We start from the raw sequence: 12,085 nt of genomic DNA on the forward strand, positions 1-12,085 counted from the left end.
TATTGAAAGGTCCCATGGTCAGGGATGTATACTGTGTGAGCCTGGGAGAAGATTTAAATGAACATGTTCTTGTTCATGACACATTTCTAGTTCAGTTGAGGATATTTAAATTTTTTAATTCCTGCTTTTACTCTAACCTGCTCTCTTGCAGTCCAAGAATATTAAACATGCAGACATGCAGCACTTTTACTTCAGAGAACCAGAGATAAATCCTTCCTTCTGTAGTGGGAGAGACACAGGGTGAGACCGAGGGATGGAAAAAGAGAAGGGTGGAGGAATATGAGGTTGCTCTCAGGTCGAGAGAGAAAGATGGATTGAATTTGTAAATGTGACTAATATACTTGCAGTGATTGTGTCACCTCCTCTGGGACTCATTGCATGTGTGAGACAAGATCCGTTGTGTTAAAGGTTTCACCCTTACATGGCCCAAGAGCTGCTGCTGTTCTGATCTGGGTGTTGCGTCACCCTTCAACCCCCTTCCAGGATTCTGGGGCCCCATGAAATGCGCAAATACACGCAGTTTCAGTGTTATAGGCCTCCTCAAGTCAGTTCTGCAGTCACCGTCAAGGCACCTACACACTCTTGTTTGCACTTTATCAGAGAATGCTTAATCAAGGACTGCCATAGAGGTAAAAATGCAAGGGTTTGCATCAGTAGATATGTGACCAAAACTTTTAACACACTCTTAGGTACACCATCAACCAATGAGAATTTCAGTGAGTTTCCCGTTGTTTTTTTATTAAATCCAATTTGCTGGATTTTTGCTTGATTTTATGGATCTTACACTTTCCTAGCTGTTGAACAATCTTGTCAGAGTGTGTGTAAGCGCTACTGATGCTGTGATCCCACTTTTTTTTTCATAATATTGCTTTGAGACAGCTGACTACATGTGTCAGTGCTGAAGTATGTGTAGTAACAAACATAACTAATTGCAGCACATACAGAAGACTATATATTTGAGACTTTTGCCATTTTAATAATTTCAATTGTAATGCGGTTTAATTGTCTACCCTAGTTGTGACCAAATGCTAATTTTCTGTTCTTTTGAGAGAAATTAACTTATTCAGCAAGGATGCATTACATTGATCAAAAGTGACAGAGACTTTTACATGTTTACAACAAAAATATATTTCAAATAAATGCTGATCTTTCAAACATGTCCTGAATCCTAAAAATGTATCACTGTTTCCACAAACAAATATTCAGCAGCACAACTGTTTTCAGCGTTATTGTTAATAAGAAATGTTTCTTGAGCACCAAATCAACATACAAGAATCATCTTTGAAGGATCATGGGACGCTGGTGACTGAAGAATTAAATTACAAATAGAAAACGGTTATTTTAAATTATTATATTTTACAATATTACTGTATTTTAGATTTTTAAAAATGCAGTCTTGAGCATATTCAAAAGACAAAAAAAAAAAAAAATCTTACTGACCCCAAACTTTTGAACTGTAGTTTGCAGAGTGGTGAATGACATTTGAGAGCAGCAGACTTGAATTCCTGCATGCTCATCAATCAAGGCTATCATATAACTTCAAAACGCTATGAATATAGCACACAGTTCATTTTACGTTTTTGAACAACCTTGACTAAACCTATGGCGCTTTTCCACTGCATGGTACGGCTCGGTGCGGTTCGACTCGGCGCGGAACGGTTCGGCTCGCTTTGCTTTTCCACTGCGTGGTACGACTCGACTCGGTACGGCACGGTTCGGTTCGCTTTAACTCGGTTGCTTTTCCACTGCAGTTAGTACCGCTTCAAAGTGGGTGGGACTTATCGTTATAGTTGCCGTCTCTACTGCCATGACATCATATTAAATGTGAATTTTTCATTCCGTGTTTCCCCATCCACTCCTCGGCAACCAACGAGAGGAACGTCTGCACCTCGTCCACTGACCACGATTCAGCCATTTCTTTTTTGAAGTTTATACTTTTTTTTTTAAAGCAAATACTTTTAAAACAGGCGCTACAGTGTTGGCTGTTGTCTACTGGCTATTTAAATCTAGCGGGTTTAGTGTCTCGTGTCGTAAATACAATGACGCTGGTAGTGATGATTCTGATCTGCAGTGTTTTCACGTCACATTTTAGTATCGGTACGGTACGCTTGGAACATCAACAGAGGTGGTACCATTTAAAGCGAGCCGTACCGTACCGTACCATGCAGTGGAAATGCGCCATAAGTGAGCCGTACCGAACCGAGCCGTACCGTACCATGCAGTGGAAAAGCGCCAAAGCGTGCCGTACCGAACCGAGCCGTACCGTACCATGCAGTGGAAAAGCGCCAAAGCGTGCCGTACCGAACCGAGCCGTACCGTACCATGCAGTGGAAAAGCGCCACTAGTATTGTATTTACATGCCTGATACTCAATCCATTTCAAAAGGTCACAATCATTCCATCACTTTCCCAGGTATCTGATTTTTTTTTTTTTTTTTTTTTTTTTTTTAGCTTTTTAATTCTCTATCCGGCAGGTGTGTTTGCTTCACCATCTGGAATTCAAACCCTAACTATCAGCTCATTTAGCTCACTAGTTTTTAAAACACAGCCTCTGTGTGTGTGATGAAGGGAATGATCATGAGGGGTGTGTGTGTGCGTGACAGGAATGGACATCCTGAGCTTAATCATGTTTTGGCAGCAGCAGTTTAACCTCATCTGAGGCTGGCAGCTTTGAAAGAGTCTCTGTTTAAAAGATCTCAATATGTGCATGTAAATTCCTGTTACTGTGAAATTAAAAATTTGTTAATTTTTCCATGCAATTTGGCAACTGAATTTAGGGGGATATGCGCTGGAATCTCATTAATGAAGGGAGTGTTGCATTTCATGCCTTTGTCTTCCCCCCCCCCCCCCTCTCTCATTCAGCCGTTTCTGATCTGTTTGTCTTTTTTTGTCTACCTGCAGAGATAACCAGAGTGAGGAAAGACATGTATAACGACACAGTGAACGGTCTGGTGGACAAGCACCCACTGGAGTTACCAGAGCCAGTGGGACCCATCGTACATCTGCAGGAGAAACTCTTTGTACCGGTCAAAGAGTACCCGGATGTGAGTCTCACTTACTTTGTAATTTTTTCTGTCAAATGATGTTACTAGAGTTGTCAAAAGACTGACTTTTTAAAAAATGAAATTTCAAAAATGTGACGATACCAGCATTTCCCTCTAGCATTTTGAGCGCTGTTGAACAGATTCTTAAAAACACCTCTGATTGGCCATTGTGTTGACGCGCTCTGATCAACTCTTCAAAAACATGTTGTCTTTGCCGCTTTTCATCGAGCGCTTACACAGATACACACAGGAGCGTTTGAAATGACGTCTATCAGCGGATCCGTTTATCAGCGGTTTATCATCTATTAGGGATCCGCTGATAGACGCCTGCTTTTAAACGCTGTTGTGTGCATCTATGCAAGCGCTCGGTGAAGAGCGTCAGAGACAATGTTTTTGAAGAGTTGATCATTGTTGCCAATCACAGACATATATGTTGAGTGCGTGAACACAATGGCCAATCACAGACGGATGTTGAGTGCGTGAACACAATGGCCAATTAGAGACATATATGTTGAGCATGTCATCACAATGAACAATCAGAGGTGTTTAAGATTCTGTTCAACAGCACTCAAAATGCTAGAGGGAAATGCTGATATCGTCACATTTTTAAATTTTAGTACTGAAGTCGGTACTTTGACAACTCTAGATGTTACCCATCCTTTTAGAATCAAGCACAGTGATTGACTGTTGCTATAGTGACGGGTGATTGACAGTTACAGTGACTGATGAAATCTATAAGTGAGAAGGTTTACTCCTGCTGAAAACATGACGTTTGGGAGTAAATAAGGACTCCCTGTCATAAGCTAGTTCAGCAATGGTAGTTTTTCCAGTATTAGTCCCCTGTAGGGAGCTGGGAATGGTGCCGGAATGCCACAGGCCATGCTCTAGTAGTAGAGTAGGATCTTTTTAGCTTGTGTTGTGCGTTTGAGAAGTGTTTCCACTAGTGTACATAATGTAGCTTGACGTTTAGATGGTCTTGTTTGACATTTCTCTCATATTCTCAGACACAAACACACACATTGATGGCCATGTCACACAGGGAACAATTTTGCTGCCTAATTCTTCTGCTAGGTGGACAAGGGAGAGGGGAAGAGAGAGAAAAGGGGGGTCAGCAGAGCATGAAATGCGTTTTCCCTCTGACGGCCCGATAAAGGCCACCCCATCCGTCCCAGCGGACCCCCCCCCCCCCACACACACACACGTAACCCCAGGTTTCTCAGTTTGAAGCAGAGTTAATTATGATGGAGACTACTGCTCTGCTTATCTTTATTTTGTGCAGAATGTTACTTTTTTAAATTGGCTTTTACTTTTAAGCACTTTGTGTAATGATTGCTGCTTTACTTGAGAAATATATTCACCTCTGGATGACCCGGAAAGCTCTGTGTATAAAGGATTATTGTTAGTGGTCGACTGATATTGTTTTTTTGGTGGCCGATGCCATTATCTTAGAGAGCAGGGTGGCCCATGTAAAGCCGATATATATATATAATATATATACTTTATAGCCTACATTCTCAGTGCCGTAAAAATAAAAGTCCCCGCATCCAACACATCGGCCAAACAGAAAAACTTATCGGCCGATGTTTAAAACAATGCCAAATATCGGCTGATATGGGGCTGGTTTTGGTGGTTGAAAGAAGTGTCTTGCCACTCACCAAGGCTGCATTTATTTGATTAAAAATACAGTAAAATAGTAATATTGTGAATAGGGCTGTGCTCAGAATATCGATACAACGATACATCGTCATGAACTCCTGACGATGCGCGTATCGATAAAGCAGCTTCTGTATCGATACTGTTGTGCTTATGTAGCCAATTCAGGGCTCGAATTTCGGTGCGGGTATTGCGCATAATTTTAATCATTCCTGCACTTTAGCATGTAGATTGTATGAACTTTCTGCGAGACGCAATTTCACAGAGCGTGAAGCCTTGTTTGTACTTCCGCCTGGCTCCGCAGCGCGAGTCTCCGCTGCCTGCACGCGCACCTCCCCAAACGGACGAGGCGTTTATACTCGACGCGCTCACAAACAGCTTGCGAGTAACAAAAGTTATTTTTCGCGGATTATATCACTTTAACAAACAAAAACGCGCAAAATTATGTCAAACATTTCGGTCTTGTTGAGTATCCTCTAAACACAGTCGGTTATGTCTTCAGCATAAAACGCATGATGGGACAGTATAATGAAATCAGGATCCGTGCACTAGGTCTTAAAGCGACAGAAGCCATAATGTGTCTGTCATTAATATTGTTGTCAAAACAACAAAAGATAGTTTTAATTTGAAGAATTTGTATTAATAGCATATGTATTTAATTTAGTCAGGACTAAAATACTAGCCAGTGTTATTTTGCATTTGATTACTTTATTCAGTTTCTAGTAGCCTATTTCGGAATACTAGTGCTAGACCTATTCAAAAAGTTTTCTCTTTATTGGTAGGCTATCTTTATTATATTGTATTTATTTACGCTACTGAAGGAAGAGCCATTTTAAGCTTTTTTGTGACAAATTTTTTTTTTTCATTTAACTCAAAAACTAAATAGTTTTTCAGTGATCACAACTGTTATAACACTGGTTATACAATAAACATATATTACTGTTACTAAACTCTGAAATTCCAAATTGATCCATATCGTGATACGTATCGTATCGTGGCTTTAGTATCGTGATGCGTATCGTACCGTGACATTGTTGGTGATACACAGCCCTAATTGTGAAATATTATTACAATTTACAATTTGTTTATCCCTATGTCGTGTCAAATCTGAATTTTCAACAGCAATTACTCCAGTCTTCAGTGTCACACGATACTTCAGAAATTCTAATATCAATGTTGAAAACATAACTGCTTAATTTTATGAAAATCATTTATAATTTTTTTTTTCAGGATTCATTGAATTAAAAGTTCAAAAGAACAGCATTTATTTGAAATATAAATCTTTTGTAACATTATAAATGCCTTACTGTCACTATTAATCAATTTAATGCATCCTTATACATATAAGTATGTGTGTGTGTTTAAAGCCAGGGACACACCAAGCCGACGGTTGGCTGTTGGGCCATTTTTGAGTGTCGGCCGACAATTTTTTATTATTATTATTTATTTTTTGCTGTATTCTGCACCGTTGGCACCGCACTGTAGTTTTTTCTAATTGGCTGTTCAATTTAGCAAACAAGTCAGTGCACGAGAATACGAGCAAAGTGATGAAAGCAAGCAAAGAAGTCATGACGGCACAGACAGAAGGCTGTTCTAATTTTACATCATCTTACCTGAGCATTCCACTGCGCAAATATTTTCACAATAACATGAGCGGAATGGGATAAAGAACGGGATCAGCGTGATTGACATTCAAAACGGTAAGCAAGTGCTGCTTTATGGTTTGTATAACTGCAGTCTTAGTTTCGCTTTCCCTTTTTAAATGATGAAAATAGACAAATATATCTGCTTAAATAGATAGTTATCTCCTTTACACGCAGGCGCAGAACGCGCGTGCTAGCTGATAGTTGGCTGTAGTCCTGTTGGTCTGTTCAAGCAGATTTTTCTTCCCCGACGCAGGTGACACGAGGCGACAACACAGTTGTGACCTTCCGTCTCAGAATAGCAGGAACGGCTACTGGGAAACACGGCTGACCAGTATAGAATGAACACCACAGCTCCATCATGCCATGGAAAATAGAGAGTAACTGTTTGTGTGTTTCGAGCAATGCAAGTGGGAGGACACACACACACACACACACACACACACACACACACACACACACACACACACACACACACACACACACACACACACACACACACACACACACACACACACACACACCAGTGTACATTAGAATCCCCAGCTGACCCCCTCAAAACTGTTTCTCTCTCACTGTGTTCCCTGCAAGTCTCGCCTCATTATTCTTCCCCCTGGTGGTTAGCATGAGTCATTGTTTCAAAACACACACACATACACATTTTCACCCGAATGTTCTAACCAAGCAGGAAAAGGAAGAATAATTATAGCCGTTACTAGTTTATTGAGCGGGGAAATGCTAGCATGCACTTCAGTCACAGTCTCTCTGACTTGCTCTTTCAGACAGGAGAGTTGGCTCGGTCATCCAATCTGCAGCTTGATTGAAAATAAAGTGTCCATGATTGGTGATTTGGAGGTGTTGATATTTAAATAATGCTTTCTCAGTTTCCTCTCAGTTGGATGGAAATAATTTTATTGTTGTTTTATATTGTAAACTTGCTGTATTTTAAACACACTGGGGTTTGACACCTGATCTAGTTACAGTTCAGGAAGAAAGGGAGCTTGCTTTACATTTTGAGCTCAATTCATGATTCTAGCACTTATATTGTAAAAGGTTATTTTAAAGTGAAGTCTATTGGACTAGAGAGGTAAAAGCACACTAGGAAGAATTTGCCTATGTCAGACCCCTCATTCCAGACTAAACGTCTGTTCGCGCTTTACTGCTTTGAGAATAAACAGAAAACAGACTCTGCTTTTAGAGTAAACTGACCCAGTCCTGGTCTTTTGTGTGTGTGTGTCCCCAGGTTTGGCTATACTTGTGATGGCTAAATGTCCTCACTTGTATAGTAAAATATAGTGACAACTGACTATCAAGACATTTTACTGGTCCTCACGAAAATGCTTCTTAATTAGCCAAAACATGTTTTTATTTAAACCTAGTGTTTTGCACATGTGATGGGTAGGTTTAGGGGTAGGGGTTGAGTTAGGTGATAGAAAATATCATTGGCCTGATATAAAATCAATTTAAGTTTAAGTAATGTCCTCACTAATATAGTGAAGTGAAGGCCAAGTATGGTAACCCAAACTTGGAATTTGTCCTCTGCATTTAACCCATCCAAGTTAGGGCAGTGAGTAGTGAACAACCACACACTGCAAACCGTGGACACACACACCCTGAGCAGTGGGCAGCTTTGCTCAAGGGCACCTCAGTTGTTTCCTGTCGGTATTGAGACCTTTGGGTTACAAGTCCGACTCTCTAACCATTAGGCCACAGTTGCCCCATATAGTGAAACAAACTTCCATAATTCTGAAGGACATAGGAATAAAACAAAAATAAATAAAAATAAAGGAGCCATAGAAAGGAAAATGGAGTAAATGGAAAATACAAGAAAAAAAAAACAGATTCTCAGAAATAGAATTACAACACAGTGTAGTATATGTATATATATGTATGTATGTATGTGTGTGTATTCTCAACAGGATTCTTACACACACTTATTGGTAATTAGGTCTTGGTTCTTTTGTCTTTAGCACAGAATGTCCATTTCATAAAAATAGCTTTTCCTGTGAACGTGACTGTTGGTTTACAAGTGTGTATCTGTGAGCTTGTGCTCAGTTGCGCGGCCAATCTAAAGAATCTAACCTTAGATCAAACATCGGGGTCAAGCCATGACCTTCAAAGCATCTCTAAACGTACTAGTAGTAGCCTTGTTTATAAACCTCTGTCTATATACAGTAAGTCTCTCTCCTGAGCTTTTCAGATGGAATAGACTGACTGGTATGTCTGGGAGAAAAAAGGTGGCTGACAGACCAAGTCTATATGGAAGTGACAGTTTTCCTCCCCCTCTCTCGCTCTATCTTTGTCTTTCCTCTAGTGCTGCCAGTGAGTTTGAGCAAGACGTTTAGCTCCCTCTCTCCTTGGACAAAATCCTATTACTTCACCTGTCGTCTACAAACTGCTTTCTGCTGTAACATTGCGGTCTGTGTGTGTGTTGCAGGCCAAACACACTGTTATGAATATGTATGTCTGTGGTGTAGAGTATGTGGCCACAGGGCTCTGTGAATAATTCTGATTAATTTAGCTGGTTACATTGAAATTTCATTCGCATGCCATACAAACACCTGTATGAGTGCACACAGACACATCTGCATCACATAAATTGTGCTGGGATCCGGCAGTTCCTTTCCAGCTAAATTCTCTCATGGGTGCATAACGGCATTATTCAGGCCATATGTGTGTGGTTGAACCATCTGATCTCTTCTCTGAGATTCAGGAAGTGGTCACCTCTGAGTTCTGGCTCGCTTAACGGCAGAGACGCGGCTGTTCTGCTGCAATCAGCTCACCGAAGCAACAAGCTATTAATAGAGTCATCCTTGAACTGAGAACGGATGGGTCTCCTGTCTAATGCTGGGATTGTTATTGAAGGTTTTTCATAGTGATTTTCTTCCCTGTCTGATGGGCTCATTGGGGGATGGAAAGCTGTGTTTTTTATGCGAGGCAATATGAAGGTTTGGTAGGTTGGAGATCATACTAAAGCCCCCAGTTTTAATTTGCAGGTTATTACTGGGGCTTTTGATGCCAAAGGACTCCAATCGAGCCTCGCAAATGACATCGAGCTGTTTCTGAAAAGCTCACTGATTCATCAGAGGAGGCCCGCCTGCACACAGACCCCTCATTTACCACTTATGCTTTTCTGTAGATGCGCGCCTTTTCATTTCCCTGACGTTGGTTCTTAATTGCCATTTGTACATGCAGATGTTTCATATTTTCTGCGTGCTCTCAGAAGTGCAGTTAAAAAAATTACAGCGGCGCTGCTCATTCGGAACATTTTTTTTTTAATGTCAGTCGTTCTGCAGAACTCGGGAGGGGGAAAACGTTCTACAATTGTCGGAAAAGCGACATGGTCATGTAACCGTTTAGGTCTTAAAAACTGTGTTTTAAACCTAACGTAATAGTTAAAACAAGCTATAAAAATAATTATTAGAATTCAACCTACCAAACTGTTTGACTAGTTGCCGTGTCTAGTGCCAAGATGGCAGATTTGGCCTCCATGGGTGTGTTCAGACATGCCCGTGATGCCCAAAAACACTGTCTATAGTAGTGTTGTCGAAAGACCCGGTACTTCGATACCAAGTTGGTACTAAAAAAATGTAACCGTTACGGTACCAGCTTTTCTTAAGTACCAGTGGTACCGAAGTACCAGGTTAATCCGGTTCTTGATGGGCTGTCCGAGAGGTGCGTCCTGATGCCATAAGGGGCCGTTCACATAGCGTGTTTTTTGCACGTGCAAGAAAACGAACTGCCCTCTCCATGATGACGAGGAAGTATCAGCAAAGAATTAATTGATTTCTAGCCCTTGCATTAGCTTTACTACTAGATATATTTATGGAGATGAGAAATAAAAAGCCACCTGTACAGCTATGATCAGCTGTTTGGCCGAACTTTCGATGTTACGGAAATGCCGAAGCTGATCGGTTGGTTTTTGTCACATTTACTGTTGAGATGTCTTCATCTCGCCGCGGCATAGCCTACATTTGAAATAACGAATTTTGCACGCGCAAAAAACACGATATGAACAGCCCCTAAAGTGGTATGTGCGTTGTATCGGGGTAGTTTTACGAGTACGAGTACATGAGCATAGTATCGGACCGACACCCGAGTACTGGTATCAGTATCGGTGCATCCCTATTTATGTCATTGATATCAGTAGGCCTGTCACGATAACAAATTTTGCTGGACGATAAATTGTCCAAGAAATTATTGCGATAAACGATAATATTGTCGTTCGAGACCATTTTCATCTAATATAATGATAATGGCATAATAATGCAGGTACACCTTTTCAAAGATCTATAAACTTTTATTTCTTAAGAATATTAAACATTGAAAACATTTTAAATATCCACAAAAAATGAACAAAACAACCAAAAACAATAAAAGCAATAGACTCTCAGTGTCTGTTAACAAAAAAATGCACTTGAATAAATACCAAAAACAATAAATAAAATGGATGTAAACAAAATCGCACTTCAAAAAATATTAAACATTAGGCTCATACATAAATAGTGATACATTCCATAACAGGCAAAACTGCCGGTTAGGACCTTTGTAAACAAATAAAAAAAGCCTCAACAGGCCATATCACACCATTTTGCACTGTCCTCCTGTTATTTTGTCGACTAAACCAGACACTAAAAGGACTTTGACTAAACAAACGCTCGAGTGATTGTGTAATTTACTGTCGGGAAGACGGAGACGCACTTTATTGCGTGTATATGCTACGCACTGAAAATACTTGGTTAGGATTAGGGGTGAGGAGTGCGTGTGTATTACACGCCATAAAGTGCGTATCATATGCACGCAAAAACTATTTTTTGGCGTATAAATGGCACGAGAAATAACATTCATGATATAGATACGCATTTTCATGAGATCGAGCTCGCTGTCGCGTTTGGCTTTGAAACCAATTCCATCTTTTTCTTTTTTTTTCCCTCCAACTCACAACTAGCGTCTTTCTCTCTCCCGGCAGTCGCCGCAAGCAGTCCCGCCGGCACTTTCCCATACAAAGACCATGTGACTGACAAGCGCCGCCTCCCCACACAAAGACCATGCAACTGACAAGAGGGTTCACTCCTCCTATACGCTAAGGAACCGAGAGTGGTCATCCAGTCTATTTGGTAGAGAGAGAGAGAGAGAGACGAGGAAAACAAACAAGCATGCAAATGGAATTATCGCGGCCGGAAAAATTATCAAGCTCTTTTTTTTTTATCGTGCGATTAATTGATTTATTGACTATCGCGACAGGCCTAGATATCAGTCCGTCAGAAAAGCAGTTCTAGGCTTATTCTTGGCTGGATAACTCTTAGCAGGTTTAAAAAGCCCTTTTAAAATTAAAGATGAACGTAGTTTTGGATTAAATGTTTTATCTCCTGTATAGTTTGATAACATCAACACATTGAGTGAACAATATATTTTTACTACATTAATGTTTGTGAATGTTATTTAATACAAACACTTGATTGTTCATGTTTGTTCACTTCATTCATTGTGCATTAAATAATGTTAACAGATAAAACTTTTGATTTTAAAAATGTATTGGTAAATTTTTAAATTAACCCCAAGGAGAATATATGCCACAGTATATAACTATTGTTTGTTAGGTCATTTAACTAGTGTTATCTAACAAAGGGAATCCTATTGTAAAGTGTTTTTAATACTACAGTTTCCATCTTTGTAACAGTGATGTACACTTTAATAAATGTAAATTTAATCTAATTTAAGCTTCGCTACCGAAATTGGTAGCGAG

The 12,085-nt window shown here is 40.1% G+C and overlaps 1 protein-coding gene across 4 annotated transcripts in view; it reads left to right on the forward strand.

Annotated features, from left to right (window-relative positions):
* qkia (QKI, KH domain containing, RNA binding a) overlaps positions 1-12,085 on the forward strand; it is a 71,806-nt gene that overhangs the window by 19,020 nt on the left and 40,701 nt on the right. For all 4 annotated transcript variants that reach the window (XM_084096095.1, XM_084096097.1, XM_084096096.1 and 1 more), the window contains exon 2: positions 2,901-3,043. In XM_084096095.1, the coding sequence (XP_083952221.1) occupies positions 2,901-3,043 (143 nt within the window). The remainder of the gene's footprint in view (positions 1-2,900; positions 3,044-12,085) is intronic.

Source organism: Abramis brama, assembly GCF_963993115.1.
Source record: "Abramis brama genome assembly, chromosome: 21".
NCBI lineage: Eukaryota > Metazoa > Chordata > Actinopteri > Cypriniformes > Leuciscidae > Abramis > Abramis brama.